This window comes from Cuculus canorus, chromosome 16 (assembly GCF_017976375.1).
Source record: "Cuculus canorus isolate bCucCan1 chromosome 16, bCucCan1.pri, whole genome shotgun sequence".
NCBI lineage: Eukaryota > Metazoa > Chordata > Aves > Cuculiformes > Cuculidae > Cuculus > Cuculus canorus.
In genome coordinates, this window is record NC_071416.1 from 8696186 (window position 1) to 8718718 (window position 22533).

Here is a 22533-nt window from a genome sequence, read left to right on the forward strand (position 1 = left end):
CAGTGTCCAGTGAGCCCGGCACAGCGCACACAGCACCCCGTGAGCCCGGTGCAGCACCCTGGCGTGGCACCCACAGCGCCCCGTGAGCTCAGCATAGCACCCCGTGAGCCCCACACAGCGCCCCGCAAGCCTGGTGTGGCACCCTGGCAAGGTACACACAGCACCCTTTGAGTCCACACAGCACCCTGCGAGCCCAGGATAGCACCCAGAGCACCCAGTGAGCCCAGGACAGCACCCACTGTGCTGAGCGACAGACAGGCGAGGGAAAAACCTCTGAGACACAGGGCTGAGAAAAGCCAGCATAAAGCGTTTTTATTGCAGTAATAAAACCGGATACCTTTATGCGGTGGAGCAGGAGGTGAAGGCGGCGATGGCTGTTACCGAGTCGCTAGGCAGGGCGGAGGGGGCAGAGGACAGCAGTGGGGAAGCTACGCGCCGTAGGAGACCAGGCAAGCGGCGATGACCAGCATCAGGTGTCAGGAGAGAACGGTCAGGTGTGCTCAGCCCGGGGACAGTGGGGTCAGATGTGTCCTTCCCAGGGGACGAGTCCTTCCCAGGGCGGGGGGAAAGAGGGCCGGGGGTGTTTCCTTGCCTCCCCACCAGCCTCACCACCTCCCCTGCAGACAGCACTTTGTCTGCTGTTTTCCTTTCAAGCGAGCTCAACGCAAGACACTGAATTTTCAGGGTGAGGTGGAGCTCTGATGGAAACCCAAATCCAAAAGCAGGGAAGGAAGGAAGGAAGGCTCGGTGTGATGTGGCAAAGGGAAGCAGGGGCAGAGCAGCCCCCTTTCCCAGGAGCGAACCCACAGTGCCCACAGCAATGCTGCGCCAGCCCCGGGGTGCAGGGAAAGGACACGTGGCTCCCCTGGTTCCAGGCAGGGAACCCCCATGTAATCCTAGTGCTACTTTGCTCTCCGCGTCCGTTCGGCCTCGGCAGCCTCGCTCTGCTATGGCTTTTGCAGCAGCAGCAGCAAATTCTGGTTTGAAAAGACCAAAATGAGTAACTAACGGGATTCTTTTTGTTCAAACGACTCCTATCTAAGGGTCAGCCCATCTGCGTGCTACCGGTAAAACAGAGTCTACACCTGGAACAGAAATAAGATTAAGAATTTGACCCAAGAAATAGTTGAGGTTTGCGGCGTAGAGTTTAAAAAGACATAAAAACACGACATGAGGAGGAAGAGTCAGAGGCAAAGCTTAGTGACCAAAGGCGTTCAATCAAGGTGGAAGGTTATACAATGAGTGTGGTGGGCGATCAGGAAAAGCTCCGTACAAAGTCGTGTGCACTCTTCTTGAAGCTGAGATTCTGGATTCCTCCATGTGCCAAACCTGCTGGGAAAGAGGAGAGGCAGCATGACAACACTGCCCGCCGGACACCCAGCAGAGGAGGAAGCGCCCGCAGAATGGGCACCACATGCCAAACCCCACCAGCTGCTCAGAGCAGGAGCCAAACCCCGATTACAGAGGGGCAGCGTAGCCCCATCCTGCCCGCACTGTGGGATCCATGGGCCCCGGAGCACAGCCCCATCTGCCCATGGATCCTGGAGAACAACCCCACCCTGCCTCACTGTGGGATTCATGGACCCCAGAGCGCAGCCCCATCTGTCCATGGATCCCAGAGCACAGCCCCACCCTGCCTGCACCACAGGACCACGGACCCTGGAGCACAGCCCCATCTGCCCATGGATCCCAGAGCACAACCCCATCCTGCCCACACCATGCAACCCACAGACCCCGGAGCACAGCCCCATCCTGCCCGCATTGTGGGATGCATGGACCTTGGAGCACAGCCCCATCCTGCCCATGGATACCAGAGCACAGCCCCATCCTGCCTGCACTCCAGGGCCCCAAGCCCCAACATCCCCCCGGCAGCAGCCATCCCTCCTTACCCGAGGACAGGGGTTGGGGCAGGTCATTCCAATTTCATGAGCTCCACGTCAAAAATTAGAGTAGCATTTGGTGGGATGATCCCTGGGTGGCCAGTTGAGCCGTAGGCGTAATCTGGGGAGATGGTCATCTTTGCCCGCTGACCGACGCTCATCTGAGGGCAGGGAAAGGAACACAGGGATGTCAGGAGATGTTCATGAACATTGTGTGAGTGACAGCAGGACACACAGACCTGTCCCAGAGAGGGACACAGCCCTGTCCCCACTCCTCTCCCTACACTTGGCAAGAGAAAGGAAGCAGGAGGGGCAAGAGGAGGGGACAGAAGAGGAATGGGAAGAACACCAGAAGGGAAATGCAGGCACCATGGGGGAAAAGGACCAGATTGAGATGTCCTTCACACACAAGTGATTTCTAGGACAGGTAGTCAGCACCTCCAGCCACTGGCACCCTCACGCTGCGTTGCCAGCGGCACACACAGCCGGCTGCAGCCACGCATGCAGAAGCTGCCACCGCACTGTGCCCACCAACCCTCTCCGTGCGTGGGCTCCACAGCCTGAGAGCCGTCTTTGCTCGGAGCAGGAGGCTCAAGCGCTCCCCGTCGTGTTCACTGAGAGCTGACTCAGTAGAGAAATGTCACCGCTGAGTCACTGACGTGCCGTAGGTGTTCCTGGGACCCGGCCCTGCTCCATTCCTGCCATCTGGCAGGTGGCAATGCAGAAGGTGATATTCACACCCACACCTCCCAGCGCTGAGGGGGCGGAGGGGCGGAAAACACAAGGGAATAAAATAAAGAAAATAAAAGGGAGAACAAGCTGCACACAGAGATTTCTGCCCACGCCACAGCTCGCCAGGCTCTGCACAGCCCTGCGAGGGAGACCATGAGACACAGAAGCACCAGGCACCTGAGCGACTCCTTCCTCCCAGCCGCGGATCACCTCCTGCTTGCCCATCACAAACTTGAACGGCTTGTTCCTGTCCCGGGAGGAATCAAACTTCTTCCCATCCTCCAGCATACCTGGGGAGAGAGGGATGAAGACACGGTGACACAGGGAGAGAGCCACACACACGCATGCCTGCGTGGAACAGGCTGTGATCCGGTAGACTGACAGGGTGACAGTCACCCCTTGGAGAGCTCACATGGCCTTGAGTCAAAGCTGTTTCTCAGCTCAGCCTCCTTTCCCCTGGGGAAACACCTGCACTGGGCAGCCTGTACCCCACCAGTACCCCCCAGGGCAGCATCCAGCCCAGCAGGAGCAGGGCAGGATCCCTCCTGGCTGCTTTGACCCAGAGAGAAACGCTCCTCTGCGCTGTGACAAGGACAGACAAGGGGGAGCAGATGGAGAGGGTCAGAAAACCCCTTCCCCACAGCACCCCTGTCAGCTGTTTGCAGGCAGCAGGATCAGGCATGGTGCTTCCATCCCCGCAGCAAACACACCTCCTGCTCCTGGAGGTGTTCAAGGCCAGGTTGGACGGAGCTTTGAGGCCCCTGATCCAGTGGGAGGTGTCGCTACCCATAGCAGTGGGTGGAACTGGATGGGCTTTGAGGTTCCTTCTAACACAAACCATTCTATGGTTCCTTGTCACAGTCAACACAGCCATGGCTCCAGTGCCCTATCTCAGCTCTGCTGGCCTCCAGCCCTCCCCGTGCCCAGCTGCATCCCACTGGTCTTCAGCCAAACCGCTCCTGTACCCAGGAACGATGCTGGGAGAGCACCAAGCACTGGGCACACGTGCCCAGGGCAGTTCTCATTCCCTCAGCACACGCTGCATGATGAGAGCTGAGCGAGGCCGATATCCCCAGGGCTAAATATAACTCCCCAACAAGAGCAAAGGAAGAATTTCCTCCCCTCCCTTGCTCCCTGCCTGACCTTCTTGGGGAATCTCAGAGCTGGAGCTGCCTTATAGGAGAAGCAACTCGTTGTTCCTATAAGGCAGCTCCAGCTCCACGTTCACAGAGCCAGCATCCCATGCAATAACAGTAATAATAAACCCCCCTGCAAATGCTCCTCACTTCTTCACTGCCCAATAACCTGTTTTCTTGGCTGGAAAGAGCTCTATAGTCTTGTAAAAAACAAACTCATGCCGCAACGCATGGGGCAGAGCGATTTCCTTTCATCGGGGCACTGCCCACAGGCAAGGGAAAATGCATCTGTGCAAAAGATGAGTCAGGGCATCTCAGCCCCGGCTCGCACCGCGACATCAGCCAGAGCGAACTGCACCCAGACATGGGCAGTCGTGGAGATGGGAGGCACTGGGGAGAAAGAAGGGAATGGGAAAGAATATATCACTTTTGCGGGGGCAACAAGCACTGAAACATGTGGGCTACAGGAAAATGCATGGGGTGAGGCCCAGCAGCCCCAAGGTTCCATCAGGGAGTGGAATTAAGCTTTTAATTTTGTGGAATGGAAAAATCCCCCCTTCAGGGCTCTGAGCATCAGCACCAGCTCAGCCGGTCAGGCCACAGCTCTGGACTTTGGAATAGTAAATCTGGAGCTTTCTTGTTTCCTCCTTCTAGGATAAATCTCTTGTCGCTGAACCTGCTTCCAGCCCCGTCTGGCACTGCTCCCCACTCCCGTCCGCTGGCTGTCTGCCCGCACGGCAGGGACGCTGGCAGCAGGGACACAGAGCAGGCCATGCCGGCTGGCATGGGCAGCGCCACTCAGCCGCACCACAAGCTGACCCTGAGCTCAGCTCTGAGCCCTCGGGCATCACAGCGAGACGGGTGGCTGCAGAAGGACGGAAGGGACATTTTGTGCCTTCTGCCCTTCTCCTGGGTCACCCGCAGAGGGAAAATCCCAGCGGCGAGGCAGCATAACCACTGCTTGTCACGGTAAACAGGGACCTGCACAGCAACCACCACCTGCAGAACCTCATCCCGTTTAATGCCCTGGCTAGAGGAATAAAAAGGCACAGTCAGTGCCACGGAAATGCTGCAGATCTCGAGCAGGAGCGGACAGCACAGTCCAAATCCAGGCCTCGGAAGCTTTTCGGAGCTGGCAGCACCCTGGCCACAGGCAAGAGGAATTAATAGATGAGCTGGATGCAGCAGCCCAGGGGAATCCATCAGTTAGGCTCTCCCCAGCCCAGGATGGTGCAGGTCACACACCGCTCATCCTTGCTCCTCAGCATGGGCTGCCACGCAGCCCCCATCTCGCAAGAGGCAAAACAAAGAGGCTCCAATGCTTCAGAGACGGCGTCTGCATCTCAGGCACTTCCTCTGCTCACAAGGGTCCCAGGAGATTTCTCCAGCCCTGGACAAGTATGAGCAATCATTTCCTGATCCCTGCCATCCCCGAGCAAGGAGATAACGAGATCTAAAAGCTATTATGGAGGCAAAGCATCCTCTGGCAAAAGCAGTTGCCTCACCAGAGCCTCAGGATCAGCAGCCAGCCCCTGGCACATCCCGTCTCTCTGCCAACAGCAGCCCTAGAGGAGGGCAGAGCCCACGGAGGTGTGTATGGAGACCCACCCGCCACAGGGAAAGATCTGACCTCCCTCGGAATCTTTGGCTGGGAAGAGCAGAGCCCTGCAGCCAGGGCTATGGTAGACACAGACAGAGTGGAAGCTCTGGAGAGCAGCCCCAGCTCCGTCCGGGCGGGCAGCGCGGTGCTGCCAGGTCTCTGCCACACTTGGCAAGCAGCAGCCGAGAGACGCCGGCAGCAACGTGCGACTTGGCTCTGGGCCCCCCTGGGCGGGCAGAGGTGGTGGAGCGATGCCGGAGCAGGCAGGGGCAGCCCTGGAGATAAACCTGCTGGTTCGGGTTTTGCCGGTGGGGCACGGAGCCCCAGATGCCCCCTCTCTGTCCTGGAGTGCCCACCCTCTGTGCAGCCGTTCCTCAGAGGCTTCCTCAGGAGAGAGCGCAGCAGAGGGGCAGGCACCTCTGCTCCAGCTGGAAGAAGGGACAGGACAGGAAAAACCTTCTCAAAGGCCATGGGATACCCAGGCAGTGATCAGGGCATGCTCCAACACCTTGTGTTAGGAGGGGGCTGCCCAGCTGGGGTTAAATCCTGCCTCCAACAGCAACGTCTGCCAGATCCTTTATATCCCAAGGCCTGAGCTGCCCACACCAGTGCTTCCCACCAGCCAGCCCACCGCCACCGATGCGGGAGGGGGCTCTGCCCACCGTTTGCCATGGCCTGGCAGGAGAGAGGATCCCAGTGAGGCAAGAAAGGCACTGAGCTCCTGCAACCCAGCAACCAGCAGTCCATGCCTCGGTAGGAAACATCTTGCCGCTGCAGAGAGATTGCTGCTGCTGGGCGAGCAGAGCAGCATCCAGATGCAGCGGGAAGAGCTCCACCACACCAGGTGCCATCTGGAGAAGAAGGAGGGCTGGCAGCCGAGGCCGTGTCCCACCTGCAGTGACACTCGGGTGTGGCAAAGGACAATGGTCCCCACTGCATCATTCTGACGGAGAAAGCCTGTTTTCTCAAGCATCCCTCCAGCACTTCCACCCCTCTATGCTGAGCCCACTGCCCTCCAAGATACAAGCCAAGTGTGCTTTGCCGCTCTTCAGACAGGCCAAGTCAGACCCGCGCCCATCCCAGTGCTTTCCAGCATGACCACGGGCTCCCACTTCCCCTCCAGAAGCACAGAGGGGTGGCTGTGTTCTCCCCACGCACTCAGACAGCGGCTCCCCCTTGCACCAGCCATCCTCACCCCAAGTCGCTCGCAGGGAGGGGGATCCCCAGCACCGCATTCCACTTTGCCCTGGCTCCCACCCCACACTCCTGTCCCCACGGCATAACCCTCCTGCCCCACACCGGTCTGTCCTGAACACATCAGGGAACTTTATCCTTGATTTAGTTTCTTTAACAGCCCTTTGTAGCAGATTTCACATCAAAGGCTGCTTTGGACGCCCCACCGTGTGCTCCCACCATTCCCTGTGGGCACGACTTCCCACAAAGAGCAGAGATCAGGGACCAAAGGAGGGGGAACGGGTCCCTCCACACGTCTCCACCTCTGCAACCCCAGCATGAGCTCCCTAATGGGGGCCTGGAGGATGCTCCGCTCTCCTCCACCCTCGTCAGCACAGTTCTTCCCATCTGTCTGTCTGTCCCTTGCCCCTGGGATGAAATGGCTGCTCCCGGTGGGGCCAGACCCCACGGAATCAGAGCTTGGGCACAGGAAAAGCAGCGGCAGCCGCTGGCTGACCAAACCTACTCCCCACGCTCCCTCAGCAGGTTTTTCTTCCAAACCATATTTCACCCAAGCTGCTGCAGGTCTGTAATCCAGCAGAGCAGGAGCCGAATGGGCTGGATCTCCCCAGCACCAGCAGGATTCCACACCGGAGCAAAGGGCAGCCGGGGGGACAGAGCTGCTGTGGGGCTCTGGAAGGAGCACCGGAGCACAGCACACCACGCTCTGCCACCAGCCTGGATGCTGCTCCGGGAGCACCGAGATGGGGCTGGGGAATTAAAGGTTCCTAACGCTTCCCCGAGAAGCCAAGCCCTGCTCCGGCCTCTCACAGGCTGCTGATGCCGGCAGCGTTCCACAACCAAACCAGCATCAGGGCCTGGAGGGGTGCGATTGCTGCTGCTGCAGAGCTGGGGATGAGGAGCTGCCTGGAGAGGGAACTGGGGGGGATAAAGGCCCTAAGGAGACAATAATAACAACCAAAAAAGCAACAACAAAAAAGGAAATTAGAGAACTGCTGCTACTCGGGAGGGTCCGTCAGGAGGAAGCCAGCGCTTTGCCCCACACTGGGATGTGGGGATGGGAAGCTGGTGACCCACAAGCGGCTCTGCCGGAGCTGGGAAGAGCAGCAGAGCTGCGGGAGCGCCGGGAGGGCTGGCAGGCGGCAGAGCTGGCCCACCGGGAGCCACTTGACTGCCTGCCAGCCTCCCTTTGTTCTTCCACAGCGGAGGAAACCGGGCGGCCAGGGGAGACCGAGCCGCTTCCTCTCCCTCCTGACGGCCACGGGGGAGATGGAGGAGACACAGATGGGCTGGATGCCCGCCGAGGGCTGCCTGCGCCCCGCTCACAGCGAGGGGCACCCTCAGCCCCCCACCGTGGGTGAAGGGAGGGCGGAAAGCGCCAGAGCGGCAAAGGGAATTGGATATTACCAGGAACTGCCAGGAATGGGGTGATTCAGTTTTCCTCAGGAGCACAGCGGCCTCCCTGCTGAGCCAGAGCTGTTTGGAGGGTGGCTGAGGGGCAGAGGAGAACGCCACGAGGACCCCCAGAGCAATTTTGGGGGTGCCAAGGTTGGATTCTTCGCCCTCGTGCTCACGGGAGGCTGTTGGAGGGCCCGTCGCTGAGCACGGCTGCCTGCTGGGTGTCAGGGCAGCCCCTCGTGAAACGCTGCGCCCTGCGGCTCGCCCTGGGTGGGCTGCACCCCGGGGACCCTCGAGGGCGAAGAGGCTGCGACAGCAGGGATGCAGGGACCCCAGGGCTCAGGGAGGGTCAACTCGGGCCAGTTCGGCTGCTCCACTGCCCCTGGACCTCTGCTGCATGGGACCCCCCAAGGGAGAAGGGGCTGGAGCAGTTAGGGTGCAAGGACTCTAGAGCCATGATTCCAGAGGGGAATGACTTGGGGAGCCCCTGGAGTCAAGCAGGTCCTGGTTTGGCCACCTCATGGTCAGCAGGTCTCTCCTGCCCACAGCATCCCCTGGGTACCCCTCAATGGAGACAGGGCTGGGCAGTGGGGGTGCAGAGGGGGTGACTCCTCCTGGAAATGGGGGTCCCCAGTTTAGCTGCCCCACAGCCCGCAGGAGCCCCAGGACCCTCCCTAAGAACCCCCAAGGGGGACAGGGTTGGGGCAGCAGGGAACCAGGGACCCTGGGGCTTGGGGAGAGGGGGGTGACTTGGGGAGACCCCAAAGTGAGGGGTTGTGGCTTGGCCACTCTGTAGCCTGCCAGCCCTTGGAGCTCTGGGACGCCCTAGGGATCCCCCAGGAGAGAAGGGGCTGGGGCAGCAGGGGTGCAGGGACCTCAGGGTGCCTCGGGGAGCCCCCAGAACGGGGTCCTACTTTGGCTGCTCCAGGGCTCCGCTGACCGGGGACCCCCCCCCCGAGCACCCCTCAGACTCTTTCGCTGTGCACCCTCAGAAGGAGGGCTGGGCTAAGATTCCCCCCAAGATGGGGGGTGGTTCTCCCTCCCCACAACTGGAACCCCTTCCCCACCCCGGGAACCCCCTCATGTCCCCCGGCTCCCCCGTTCTCAATCGTTGCCGGGATCCCCACAGGCTGGGGTTGGGGTGGGACGGGAGGAGCGGAGGGGGATGCACAGACCCTGCTCTCCCCATGGGGCTGCCCGGTTCCCGGTAACGGCGAGTGTGGGGATGCACAGACCCCGCTCCCTGGTCCCCTCCCCCCACCCCGGTCCCCGGTAACGGCGAGGCTGCCCCGCCCTGCAGGGCACTCACCCGTGTAGTGCACCACGCAGGTCTGGCCGCGTTTGGGGAACGTTCGCCCTGCGGGGAGACATGCACCGTCAGTGCACCGGGACCGGGACCCGCACCGGGAGCAGCACGGCGACAGGACCGGTGCGGCTAGGAGGGGAGAGGAAGGAAGAGGAAGGCGAGGGGGGGGGGAATCACGGCTGGGCTCACCGTCGCCGGGAGCGATGGTCTCCACGTGCACGCCCATGCCGTCCCCGGTCCCGGTGCCGCTCGCGCTCCCGCAGCGCCCGCAGCACGGAGGAGGAGGGGCCACGTGTGCGCAGCCTCCCGCGCCATCGAGCGCACCCGCCCCGCCGCCCAGAGCGGCCCCGCCCCCGCCGCCATCTTGGCGCCGCGCTATCCCCCCCCTCCCCCCCTCCTCTTCCTGCCCTGCCCCGCCGCCATCTTCGCACGGCGCGGTTGCCCGGGGAACGCGGGGATGGACAGCAGCATCCCGGGGCGTTTGGGGAGGAGGAGGGCATCGTAGCATAGTTTGGGTTGGAAGGGACCTTAAAGATCATCTAGTTCCACCCCCTCTGTCACGGGCAGGGACACCCCCACTAGATCAGGCTGCCTAAGTCTCATCCAGCCTGGCATTGAACGCTTCCAGGGTGCTACAACTTCCCTGGGCAACCTGGGCAAGGGCCTCCCCACTCTCATTGTGAAGAAATTCTTCCATATATCAAGCCTAAATCTGCCCCTCTTCAGTTTATACCCATTGCCTCTCATCCTATCACCACAAGCTTTATGAGTAGTCCCTTTCAGGTACTGGAAGGTCTCTGTAAGATCTAGGAGCCTTCTCCAGGCTGAACAACCCCCATCTCTCTCAGCTTGTCCTCATATGGAAGGTGCTCCAGCCCTCTGACCACCTTTGTAGCATTGACTTCAGCTGCAAACAACTCCACCGCTGAACCCTGTCCCCAAGCACCACAGCGACACGGATTCTGAACCCCTCCAGGGATGGGGGCTCCACTGCTCCACCACTCATCAGTAAGGAAATTGTTCCCCATGTCCAACCTAACCCTCCCCTGGCACAACTTGAAGCCGTTTCCTCTCATCCCATCACTTGTCCCTTGAGAGCAGAGCCCAGCACCCACCTCACCACAACCTACTTTCCAAGAGCTGCAGAGAGCGATGAGGTCTCCCCTCAGCCTCCTCTTCTCCAGACTAAACAGTCCCAGGACCCTCAGCTGCTCCCAGAACCCCTGGGCTCCAGCCCCTTCCACAGCTACGTTCCCTTCTCCAAATGCGCTCCAGCCCCTCAATGCACTGAGGGGCCCAAAACTGAACCCAGGATTTGAGGCGCAGCCTCACCAGCACTGAGTGCAGGGGGACGATCCCTGCCCTGCTCCTGCTGGCCACACCATGGCTGAGCCAAGCCAGGATGCTGTTGCCCTTCTTGGCCACCTGGGCCACTGTAGGCTTGTGTTCAACCACTGTCAACCAGCACTCCAGGTCCTTTTCTTCCAGGCAGCTCTCCAGCTGCTCTTCCCCAAGCCTGGAGTATTGCAGAGGGTTCTTGTGACCCAGGTGCAAAACCTGGCTCTGAGCCTTGTTGATCCCCATCCCACTGGCCTCAGCCATGGATCCAGCCTGTCTTGATCCCTCTGCAGAGCCTTCTTGCCCTTCAGCAGATCCACACTCCCACCCAGCTTGGTGTCATCTACAAATTGACTGAGGGAACAGTCAATTCCCTCACCCGTATCATGGGGATAAAGATATCAAGCAGACTGAGACCCAACACTGATCCCTGGGGACATCAGTTGTCACCAGCAGCCAATGGGCTTTTGACTCCATTCACCACAACTCTTTGGGCCTGGCCCTTCAGCCAGTTTTTTAACTAGCAAAGAGTGTGCCCGTCCAAGGCACGAGCAGCCGGGTTTCCTCAGGGAAATGCTGTGTGAAATGGTGTTAAAGGCTTTACTAAAGTCTACTCGACTCAGAGAAGGTGCTGGTTTTCAGGTGGATCTAAACTATGCTGGGGCTGCTGCTCCTCAGGGCGCTGGTGGAGGTCGGAACCATCCCTGTGGTCCTGCAGCAGGAGACACGCAGGTCGGAACAATCCCGCATTCAAAACCACTTTATTCTGGGAACAGCAGCAACTACATTTTTTTCTTCTTCTTTTTTTTTTTTTCTGGTGAGAGGGTTTTTGCCTCAAAGCGACCTATTTCCATACTTCAAGGAGATGAACTTGAGTATCCACGAGGGAACAGAGAAGTTCCAAGGACAGCCAACAGACTAATAAAAACCCATATTCTCTGCAAGTGCCTTAAAATGGGACACAAGAGTATGAGAATCTTAAAATAACAGATAATGGGATGAAACAAGTTTTAATTGCTTCTATTCCTTGCTTGAATTTTTTACGTACGGAGATACCAAAGGGGTTTTCTCTTGCTTGATGCCACAGTGTTATTTTTTTATGTTAAAGCTGCAACATAGAGGTGGTGCCTGTGGTCCCTGCCTTGCCACAAACAGACCCATCAGCGAGATGGATGTGTGAGGCCCAGAGTCAGGATGAAAAATAACAGGGGAGAAAAAGGGGCATGCTGTCATCCTTCCTGATTAAGGCTGCCTCACTGAAGGGCTGGGCCTGCTCTTCCTACAAGGAATAAACAAGGATCTGAAAGGGAAAAGTGTTGCTTGGTGTATGCCCACACCAAAGCCCTTGACACGCTGGCACACACTGTGGCTCTCGCCCTCAGTGAGTGTTTGGGATTGTTTTTACTCCCTGGCATAACCTGCTCATTTTACCAGCAAGCATGGTCACTGCAATAACCAGTACTTACAGGGACAAGGACCTCACCCGGGTTTGACCATCCTTCACTACTCAGGGTCCAGCTGGTCGAGACCCAGAGAAGGTTCAAGTCAGATTCTGCTGTTTCATCTCTCCAGAAAACACAAAGGCTTGAAAACAAATGAATTCTGCCCAAACCACTCCCTGTCTTCTGGATCATCTGCTGGTAGAACTCACAAAATAAGAAATGCCAAGAGGGAAAAGCAAGACCATTCATATTTAATAGTGTAAAAAATCAGTGGGACATTATTTGATATAGAGAAGCACCATCCGTGTGGCAGCGGGGCTGCCAGGCAGCGCGCATGCCAGGAGTTCCCTGATGGGTCAGGTCCCATGGCCCCTCCACAGTCTGGGAGCTCCAGATCAAGCTTGCTCTTCTTTCCCTGGAGCCACTGAAGATAATTCATGCCTTATGCAGGACTATAATCTCTCAGCGACCAGAGCGTTTCCTCCAAGGCACTTGCTCGTTCATAAATCTGCAGGCAGGGAGGCTGAAAGCAGTGCGGTGGCAGAGGGCAGTGCATCCCAACACCTAACCATGGGCTCAGTCAGGTGATGCCAAGGAATGTTCTTCACAGTTCAGAAAAAGAAAAAGAAAGGGGAAAAAAAGGTCCTTTGTGCATCTGAGAACTTGTTCTGCCTCTGGACTGCTGCGAGGATCCTGCAGGTGCCCTGACACAGCTCTCAAACACCGTCTCCCCCACTGATGGCAAAGTTGAGCCACAAGAGTTAAGGCTTCAAATTAATTCAGTGCACAACTGGGGAGTAATTTGCTCAGATCCTGGCAGTGTGCACCAGACCGGAGAGCTGCAAGGTCAACCAACAGTAAGATAGCACTCTCACCCTAAAAATAACCAGCCTTGCTCTCTGCCTCTGCACAAGGCTGAATGCAGCTCCGACATGGCTGATTCCTTCTCTCTTCCCCCCGGCTACCTCCTCACTGTTGCCAGGAGAGACATGGGGCTACCGAGCAGCTCCTGCAAGATGCTGCTGTCAGAGATCCAACAACGGGCTATGATGTAAAAGCAATTCAGCTCTTCTTGGTGTTCATTTGACACTTCTGCAATAACCTCTCAACCAGTTAAAACCTAGAGGCCTCCCAGGCTGCCTGCCCAGAGGCAGCAAGCACAGCCTGTTCCTGAAACCTCTTACACCAAGAAGCTCCTGGTTTCCCAGTAGCAACTGCAGATGGACAGAGGAGGGAGCCTGCCCACGGAAGGGCCACCGCATCCCAAATCCCACTGTGGCTCAAAGTAGGAGCCAAGCCCTGATTACAGAGGGACAGCACAGAAGTAATGTCAGACAGACATCGCTGGCTTCCACCATCCTGCTGCCAGGTGTCATTGTTTCTCTACCACCGGCTTGAACTTCACCCTTGTTCAAAGAAATTCTAGACCTTTCCCTGTGAAAGGGCAGTCCGAGCACAGAGACACACACCACCCAGGCAGTATTTTCCCTATGAAATGGTCAAAAACATTTTTCTTTCAAAAACAACCTTTGTGTTCTTTGTGCACACTTTCCCACAAGGTTAAGTGACAGCTGTGTGCCCCAGTGCATGTAAGCACCACGCCGGGGCTGGCAGGAGCCCTTCCTCCCTACCACTGCAGTCTCTTCCTGAAGGGGAACATGGATCTGCCCTGCCTGGATCTGTCGGGACCTGCCAAAAGATCAGCAAGGCAAAGCCCACACAGCTCTGCTGAGGTGGCAGGGCTGGGGCTGCAGCAGGACCCCCATCCTGCGCCTGACAGCTGGGAGTGGGAGGGGGTCAGGATGCAAAACAGGCCTTTGGGACAGGGAACAGGAAACAACAGGAAGTGATGACTTTCCCTGACAGCAGCACATCCTGACAGCACAGCAAATCTGCGTCCTTCCCGATGAACTCACCCCTTCAGCCCTGGGTTAGCTCCTGGCTGCCGCGCTGTACCTGATGCCTGTTAAAAGGAACACAGGCAAAATTGTGAAATCTGGTGTGAAGTCAGGAGCCTCCAAAATACCCCCAAAGCCCTTTGAGAAATGCATCCCAGGAGAGGATCGTAGCCCGAGCATGCGGAGCTGGACTGGACACGCAGTCCTTCCTCCACACTACATTTCTGTGTCGGGCTAGGACCAAGGCAGACACCCAGACTAATGACAGGTGACCAGGCTCCTTCAGGGAGCTCAACTTTACCCCATTGCCTCCATCTCCATTCTCATCTGCTTCCTCTTTTCTTCATCAATGGGATGGAGGCAAAAGATGATGATGGCAATGAGCAGCAGGCTTATTGGGACTGGGGCCATGAGAAGCCGCAGGGTGAGGATGACGGAGGGGTTGTGTGTGCACTCTCCAGCTTGGTAACCTGCAAAACTAAAGAGGAGAACAGTTTTCCTTCTCCCAGCCCCACCGGGCCACTGCAGAAAGGCAAGCAGGTGCCTCCAATGCTCTCCTCTAGACTCTGGTACTGGAGACTCAGTTTTGGAGAATTCCCACTCCTTTCTGCCCCTCTTGCTTCCAGTATATGTTGGAAAGACAAATTTGGATACCCTCGTGACTCATTCCAGCATCTCCTATCAACACTCTAGAGAACAGAAGTGGAAAGTGCTTGCGATGGGCTGACAAAACAAGGAAGGCAGTGTTGGAGCTTACTGTAAACCCAGTGTCGATATCCCCACAGCAAGGCCACCTGCAAACTTGTTGAAGAAGACGTAAAATGAGTAGAAGAGAGCCTCCAGGTTGGGGCAGCTGGGGTTCCTCAGCATGAAGTTGTCCACCACATCTGGCAGCATGGACCTGGGGAAAGACAGCCCCATAGACGCTTCGGTGACACCCACACTGGCACCAGCTGAGCTCAGCTGTAGCTGCTCACAGGCCTCCCCAAGCAGCTGAGAGAGACAAAGTCCTTGCAAAACCCCACTCTGGAGACCATTTTGTGCCTGTTGTCTGCCTGAGTCAGAGTTTGCAGTCTCAAAGCTGCTGTATTGAGCAAATGGGCAGCCTTGGCATGTCGTGAGTGGTGTTTTCCCCCCTCTGCGCCCAACAAGTGGCTCAGCTGTGCCTCTGCTCACCATGGTAAAAGGTAGAGCACAGCCATGCTGCAGCCTGCCATGATCACCAGGAAGATGAAGGCTGGGAAGTTGTGCATCACCTGGGAGACCGCTACCAGCGCTGGGATGATCAGCTGCGAGAGGAAGAGAAATAAAAGCACTATAGGCCCTTTCTGCTGCTCACAGGCAGCTTGCACCCTTCTGCCCAAGCAAAGGCCACGCTCCCTCCTTCCCTGCACATTCCATGAACAGAGCGGCTCCCATGCCCTGTGCAGCCCTGGACAGGCTGACACCTGCAGCAAAACCATCCTCATGGGTAAAGAAGTGATGATTATGGATGGCAATGGAGCTGAGTGGTTAAACTGCACTCCCGGATCAAAAGCCCCTCCCCAGCTTTCCTGCAGCCCCTTTCAGTACTGGAAGGCTGTCACCCTGAGCCACTAGCCAGCTCTTCTCCCCAGACACCATGAGCAGTGTGTGGTAAGGCTGCGTCCCTGCAGGGCTTCTCAGTCCACAGCCACAACCACAGGCAAACTCACCGCCAGGCCCAGTGACGCTGCTGTTTTCTTTCCGAATCTCCCCAAAAACCACTGCCAAAAGGGAACAGAGAGGGAAGCAGTGACCTGAGGAGAGAACCAAAGAGGAATCTTATCAGTGCCTCCCAGTCTCTGCCTGGGTGACACCCTTGCTGATGGGCGGAAGAAGCAGCACACGTCTCCATGAGGCTGAGCTGCCGGTTCTTGAGGGCTGGAGTGGTCCAGGGATCGAGTTCTCTGCCAGCAGGTCTCTCTGGGGCTCACTTACCAACATGATAAGCACCAAGTGCTGGAACTTCCCAGCCAGCCCTGCGGCATGAGTACAGAAGAAGGCAAAGATCCCCTGTGTGATCTGGGAAAGCAACACAGAGACATTCATGGCCAGGGGTCCTAGGTTCACTGGGTAACTTGCCCAGACATCTCATCCCCCAAGCTCTCCTCCTGCCACAGCACGCCTCCCACCTGGAAGGCCAGAGATGCAAAGAGGAAGCCACACAGCAAATGGGTGTAGGGCTGGTGTCCCATGATCATCCTCAGGCAGCTGGTGAAGGGCAGCTCGACCTTCCCCAGGGGATTGAGAGGCCCTGGGAGGAGAGAGAGCAGGGCTGGCACCAAGGCTGCCAGAAAGCAAACACGACAGGTTGGGAGACAGAGGGATATTGCACCCCTGTGTCTGGAGTGCAGCTCAGCTGGGTGAGGAGCAATCGGAGCCTGACGTCTTGTTGAAGAGGCAGCAGCTCAAGTGTCAGCTACAGGCAGAGTTTTGCCTCTTTGCACCACTCGGGCTGGCTGCATAGTCCTGCAGGCTCTGCATTGGCAAGACCTGCTCAGTGTGAAGCAGTGAGCTGCAGATCCTGTCCCGGGCAGCCTTAGCCTTCCTTCTTCCGGACCATCTCCCCTCTCCTGTGTGGGAGCAAGATGCTGCCAGCTCAAACCAAGGAGGGTCTCAGTATCTGAGTATCTGTTGTGTTTCTGAGCCCCACACCCAGAGAGCCATTCCCCACATCGGTGCCTGGCTCCCTCTGCCTCACATCTTCCTCTGCAACCCCATCCTCACCATCTGCTGCCACTGGGCACCTTCCAAATTGCATCAAAATGGACCTTACCAGGCTGCTCCCTGATTCCAAAGATGAGAACTAGGCAGGACAGGCAGTAGATTGAGCCCAGGACCAGGGATGCAAATACATAGGCCCTACGCTGGAAGACAAGAGACAGTGCAGAGCAGCAAAGTGGGGACCACGCAGAGAGCTGGTGGCATGGCTGGCAGCGCCTGCCGTAAAGCTCATGGGAGGAGCAGGAGGATAGGCGGGCCAGCCCTTACTGTGTTCTCCAGAGAGTCCGTGAGGCTGTAGGTGCTGGTGTTGGGCAGAGTCTCGTTTGACACATAACAACCGTTCACCATGTGGGTATGGTAACTGCCCACGAGCTGTCCTTGAATTCCTGACCCAATGAGTGTGCTGAACACTTCCATCCCCATTCCTGCCAGGACAACCAGGAGAGACAGCTCAGTCCCACTACCTGGCTCATAGGACACATCCTTCAGGGTTAAAAAACAGCTTTGGGAATAGAATTGGAGGCACCAATATTCAGAGCTGCCTCAGCAGAAGAGACCTGCTATTTCTACTTGCTCTGATTTTTTCCCTTGGCTCCAGCAGTCAATGCTCCAATGTTTGGAGCCAATAAATCTGGGTCCTGAGTCTCCTACAAATGATACAGATCTAAGAAATGTTTCTGCAGGCAAATTGTTTGCAGAAGATGACTGGTTTCATCCCTGTTTTCGTGTCCCTGGTTTACCCCATCCGCTCTGCAGCATGATCAAAGGCAGAGGAACTTATTCCCCTCTCCTCTGGGGAGGGTCTCCCCAAACGCAGGCAGGCGGGGGCTGTAGGGGCACAGACGCTTACTGTAGGCAGTGGCTGAGTCACGGTCTCTCTGGGTTCCTCCTAGGAACATTGTCAGGGATGAGTACGGCACGTGGTAGCACTAGGGAGAGAAGAGTTCAAACACAGCTCCAGCTGCTGCTTCCTTGGTTTGCTGGTCATGACCCCTCATCCCTACACACAGCAGGTAACACTGCTTTCTGTGCCACCCCAGCACACAAGGGGTTTTTCTTCCCTTTCGTTCTGTGGTTTGCTCTGTTCCCACTACCAGCGATGTTCATGTCACCACATACAGGCAGCAGCATTAAAAAGCATCGAACCATCTCACCATCCCTGCAGGCATGGTCTGTGCCATCCTGCATCCCTCACTTCTCCCTAGCTAGAGCTTTCCCAGACTCCGCTCCAGATCCCGTACTGGAGAGGCTGGGACTGCCCCGTCCCTTGCAGCACAGGGTGGTGTGTATGACAGTCAGGCCCAGGCACCATGTTCCTTACGGTCATGCAAGTCTGGAAGAAGCTGTACATGGACAGGTACCACAAGAATTTCAGGGAGGAGGGGGTGGCATCCGAGAGGGTGGACCACATCATGCAGTAGCAGAGCACCCCAAATGGCATGGAGCAGGCGATCCTGGGGAAGGAAGCAGAGCTGATCAGATATGACCTTCAGATTATCTACGTAGCACAGACTCTTCCCCAGCTTCCAAACCACAGCCCAGCTACTGCAAGACCAAGATCTGAGATAGGAAGCAGTTTTGCTCAAGTGAGTGTCCATCGGTCAGGCTGGGGGTCTAAACTCAAACATTGAGAGAAAAAATAATGTCCAAGTTGTCCAATGTTTCTTATTCTCTTGCTTAACTACTTCAAATCCTTGACCCCCTGCAGAACCCTGGGGCAGCGGTGAGGTGATCCTCTACATGCAAAACCTGCCCATGGTTCAAGCCTGGTGGAGAGCTGCTGACACAGTTGACCACCAAACCCTGCATGTGCCACCACACAGGACTCTCGGAGCACAGAACCCCATGGCCTCAAAACCGTGAGGCCCCAGGGAAAGAGCAAGTGTACACATTTGCAGTATATCCCTCCTCTTCCACCACAATGAGATATGGACCCCACTGCAAGTTACGTCCTCTTGAGTGTCCTTGTGATCTTACAGCTTTGTAATTCTCTGTAAGCCACCATCGCACTAACTCCTCTTTGAGGCATCCCAGTGACCTCCTTGTACTAGCGCTGAAGGAATTTGAGCCCACCAAAGACCATCCTGTGGCTCCAGCCCAGACACTTACCATGGAACCAGTTTGCCATATTTTGTCCTCGAGCTTTTGCTGACCAGGAAGCCAATAGCAGGGTCAGTAACTGCATCCCAGGCTCTTCCAAGGAAGATTATCAAGGAGGCATGGAATGGCTCCAGCTGGGGGGAAATGAGAACCACAGCTCGAAAGGGAAAGATCCTGGTCAAAAGCTGCAAGCAATCAGCATGGTGCAGCTTGCTCTAGCCAACATTTCATCTGCACCCCCTGGAGACCACTCCAAGCACTGAAATGGCTCAGAAACATCTCCTGAATATCCACCGACAGTATTTACATCATGCAATTCTGATCCAGTTTGAATGCCTAATTCTGATGAGCATCTCCAAGAGCTTTGGCCACCCACCAGGCTCTACCCTCGCCCCAGTCTGCTGAGCCTATGCCAAGCCTCGTTGCAAAGAACCCCATCTCACGTGGCCACTCACCTGCACAACATCCAGCAGGAATATTTGGAGGAAAAACCCAAGGGCGTTGCTGGTCATCTGGTAGGGAATGCCCCCGATGGCATAGCAAACCTTTCTGCAGAGCGTCAGTCCTGGCTTCTCCTGTAGCCAAGACAGCAGATAACGAACACACCTGAGAAATGATACAGACCTCTGGCTGACAGCTAACCTCCAGCCGCTGCTTTTCCCATCCCCTGGGCTCTCCGAGGGCCATTTAAACCCGGAGTCACATCATAACCCCACTCAAGACACACGTACCTGTCCTTTGGCTGGACATCTCTCCCCCGATACTCACAAGCAAGGTGGATGTGGCAGTTGGGGTGCTGCAGGGTGCCTTCCCGTTTGCTGGTGGGGTCAGGGCACAGAGGTTCCTACATGTGACCTGTCCCTGGGCAGTGCCTGGCTCCTGAGGTCCTGCTCAGCAGCGTTTCATCTTCTTCCTGAGCCATCAGGGTCTCTTGCACAGATGCTCGGAGGGGCTGGGGACGCTGTCAGCCTGTCTCCTTGCTCCAGCCCACTGCCCACGTCCATCCCACCAGCCAAAGCCCCAAGGCAAGAGCTGATCAGCGAGCATCTGCCTCATTTGCATTTCTTGGGCTTGTCTTCTCACTGGGGCCACATCCCCGGTGTTTCACCTCGGTTCTCCTTGGAGGTGTGTTTGCGTGGGATCGCAGGTTGCTGATGTGAATGAGACCGATCTCTAACGCCAGGCACTGAGCTGTCTGCTGCGCCGGTGTAACATTGCCCTTTCCTGTTCGACTGAGCCACAATCCAGTGGTTCAAGTTCCTTAATATTCAGAAGTACAAACTGCATCAGGCCTAAAGCAACTGTAACGGAGTTCGAGAAGAGAGACTACAAGGGCCCAAGCCCAGGGGATGGCTACAGATCAACAGGGGCAGCACAAGGAACATTTCAGCATGCAGGAAAAGGGCTGGTGGCGAAGCCTGCGTTTTATTTGGATGTGGTTACTTTCAGTAAATACCGTACCAAGCCTCAAGTATCTGGCAGGTTCCCAGAGGCAAACCTGCAGCACTGACTGCCTCCCAGCCCCAAAATGAACTTGCTGTCTAGCATGGCATCACACAAGAGCGGGAGTATATGCAGAACACTGGGAGAGACCACATAGAAAGCAGACAGTCTGTCCTGATCAGCTTCCCACATGGACGAAGCTGTGCATGGCCCTGGCCACAGCTTGGCTCTTACGAGACCACTCATAGAATCATAGAGTGGTTTGAGTTGGAAGGGACCTTAAAGATCACCTAATTCCAACCCCTCTGCCATGGGCAGGGACATCTCCCACTGGATCAGGTTGCTCAGACCGCCTATCCAACCTGGCCTTGAACACCTCCAGGGATGGGGCAGCCACCACTGCTCTGGGCAACGTGGGCCAGGGCCTCCCCACTCTCATCGTGAAGAATTCCTTCCTAATGTCTAATCTAAATCTTCCCTTCTCCGATTTAAAGCCATTCCTCCTCACCCTGTCACTACATGCCTTTGTAAAAAGCCCCTCCCCAGCTTTCCCATACACCCTCTTCAGGTACCGGAAGGTCCCCTATAAGGTCTGAGGGACAGGATGCAGGGTCACATCGGCAGCTGGTTAACAGGGAAATCAAATCAGGAATCACTTCAGATTCCCCCTCACTATCATCTCTTGTGGGATAAGGGGGCAGCCTGCCAGTTCCTCTGCCGGCTTGGGCTGGAGGTGGCTTGCAGTGCCACTAACATCAGTTGAGCTGATGGCCACCCAAGGGATGACAGACCTGCATCGTAGTGGTGCTGGAGAGCAGCTTCCAAAAACACAGGCACAGCCCCAAAAAGCAGCATTCCAGAAGGCACTGAGAGTGGTTCCTTTACGCAGTGATTAGCAATGACTCCTCTATGGCCCATGCTGTGGAAAAAGCCCTGACGCTGCTGTACCCACCAGGCTGGGGGGCCCAGTCTCTTCCTGCACACTCAGGGGAGCAGAGCGCCTGTTTTCCCCGTGCTGGGAAGCCTCCACAGCCTGCTCATGCCTCTCAGCTTCTGGTCCTAGTTTAATTTCTGCCTTTTAGAGCACACAGCGAGAGCAGCTCCATTCTATTTCAAATTACAGACCAGCCTTGTCCCGCGGGGCTGGCTGGCTGAAGCATTAGGCTTGCACCACCGCAGAGGAGCACTTATTTCTACAACGTCTTATTTCCCCGGCAGTTCCCTTTCGAAAATTACAAAGCCACTTCTCTTGGCTGTAAGGTTTTGTGGCAGCCTTTGTTCCCTTCGTGCTCTCAGCAGGTAGGACAGCGCTCTGCACGTCTCTGCCCGTCTCTCTTGAAAGTCAGCAACAACAACAAGACGCAGAGCTTTGCTTCAACAATGTGTTGTCGAGTTTGAGTCAGAAACCCTTGGAAACACCCCCACAGCCTGCGGCTGCTCGAGCCGGGGAGGCTCCGCGTGGGTGCATGCACTCGTGTAGTGTACGCATAGGAAATGCATTTCTGCCTGTGTGAAAGCAGCACCCTGGGAACACTGCTCTTACCTCTCTGCGGACCATTGTCCTTTGTGAGAGAGCTCCTTCTTGGGTCAACCTGTGCAGCTCAACATCTTCATCCCCACCTGGAAGCATGGCTGCAGCGCGTATCCTTCAGCTGCACATGGCAGGGAAGTGGAGGCTTTTTCACCCAGTATGAGGAAGAAGTGGTCTCATTCGTCAGAGGGCACCACAGGCACAAATCAGAGCTAGATGGAGATTTGACAAGAAAGATGCAGCAACTTTAGGGCCCCAGGGCAGCCAGTGGTGGGGAAGTGGAAAGCCCAGAGGAAGTAGTGTGACCAGACCCTGCCCATGGAGGCAGAGAAGCTGGCAGGGCTCACAGTGCAGCGTGTACTCAGGGCAGTAGCTCACAGGCTCTCTGCAGTGAAGTGGAGAAATCTGGCACCCTTCAAAGGTCAAGCTGAGTGCAGCACTTCTTCCCCGCTCCCCTGAGGTCTAGGGTGCAGAGAAGTCCTTTGCCGGAGCTCCAGACCACTGCGGGAATGTGTTCAAGCTGCCCCAGGACTCCTGCCTCAGCACCAGCAACCACTAGCTGTGAAGAACCAGCTGCTAAGAACCAAGAGTGGGCAACCAAATTGTCTGGAGTGGCCAGCAGAAACAGGCAGGCACTTGGCCCAGGTCACTCCGCGACTGAGCCCCTCTCTCCTAGGGCAGACCAGGAAGTCATGAGCCCTTCCCTAGGTCCTTATTTGGGGCTGCAGAAAACCCTTGTCCCTTTGCTTTGCCCTATCCTTAAATGGTGCAGGATGCTGGGACTGCCCAG

At 56.6% G+C, this 22533-nt stretch overlaps 2 protein-coding genes across 8 annotated transcripts; both read right to left on the reverse strand.

Moving 5' to 3' along the window:
• Positions 1–287: 287 nt before the first annotated feature.
• Positions 288–9555, reverse strand: FKBP1A (FKBP prolyl isomerase 1A). Of its 2 annotated transcripts, none has more exons than XM_054081699.1 (5): positions 9436–9555; positions 9250–9297; positions 2790–2902; positions 1890–2041; positions 288–1332 (listed from the first exon to the last, which is right to left on the reverse strand). In XM_054081699.1, exons 1-4 carry the CDS (start codon positions 9470–9472, stop codon positions 1913–1915), a joined length of 327 nt encoding a protein of 108 aa, XP_053937674.1. In that variant the 5' UTR covers positions 9473–9555; the 3' UTR covers positions 288–1332; positions 1890–1912. The 2 variants fall into 2 exon arrangements, with proteins under 2 accessions (XP_053937674.1, XP_053937673.1); XM_054081698.1 differs by having other exon boundaries at positions 288–1329; positions 9436–9553.
• A 2854-nt stretch (positions 9556–12409) lies between these two features.
• LOC104060883 (sodium-dependent lysophosphatidylcholine symporter 1-like) lies at positions 12410–22029 on the reverse strand. 6 transcript variants are annotated; one of them, XM_054081885.1, is made up of 15 exons: positions 21756–22027; positions 19225–19344; positions 18779–18903; positions 17991–18123; positions 17520–17598; positions 16937–17094; positions 16722–16812; positions 16078–16199; positions 15884–15967; positions 15619–15702; positions 15101–15213; positions 14682–14825; positions 14226–14402; positions 13943–13989; positions 12410–12628 (listed from the first exon to the last, which is right to left on the reverse strand). In XM_054081885.1, the coding sequence occupies exons 1-14, from the start codon at positions 21840–21842 to the stop codon at positions 13947–13949; spliced, it is 1560 nt and encodes a 519-aa protein (XP_053937860.1). In that variant the 5' UTR covers positions 21843–22027; the 3' UTR covers positions 12410–12628; positions 13943–13946. The 6 variants fall into 6 exon arrangements, 4 of the variants coding, with proteins under 4 accessions (XP_053937860.1, XP_053937864.1, XP_053937863.1 ...); XM_054081889.1 differs by having other exon boundaries at positions 19538–22027; XM_054081886.1 differs by lacking the exon at positions 12410–12628 and adding an exon at positions 12645–12865.
• Positions 22030–22533: the final 504 nt, after the last annotated feature.

Bases quoted from the DNA above. Each gene is read 5' to 3' on its own strand.
- FKBP1A (XM_054081699.1), bottom strand. From the start codon at position 9,472: ATGGGCGTGCACGTGGAGACCATCGCTCCCGGCGACG. The intron at 2,903-9,249 runs GTGAGTGCCCTG...CTCTCTCCCCAG, and splicing joins CTGCGTGGTGCACTACACGG to GTATGCTGGAGGATGGGAAG. The intron at 2,042-2,789 runs GTGCCTGGTGCT...CCCTGCCCTCAG, and splicing joins GGGAGGAAGGAGTCGCTCAG to ATGAGCGTCGGTCAGCGGGC.
- LOC104060883 (XM_054081885.1), bottom strand. From the start codon at position 21,842: ATGCTTCCAGGTGGGGATGAAGATGTTGAGCTGCACAGGTTGACCCAA. The intron at 17,095-17,519 runs GTAAGCGTCTGT...TTGTCCTGGCAG, and splicing joins TGACTCAGCCACTGCCTACA to GAATGGGGATGGAAGTGTTC. The intron at 13,990-14,225 runs GTAAAGTTGAGC...TCCTTTTAACAG, and splicing joins ATGGAGATGGAGGCAATGGG to GCATCAGGTACAGCGCGGCA.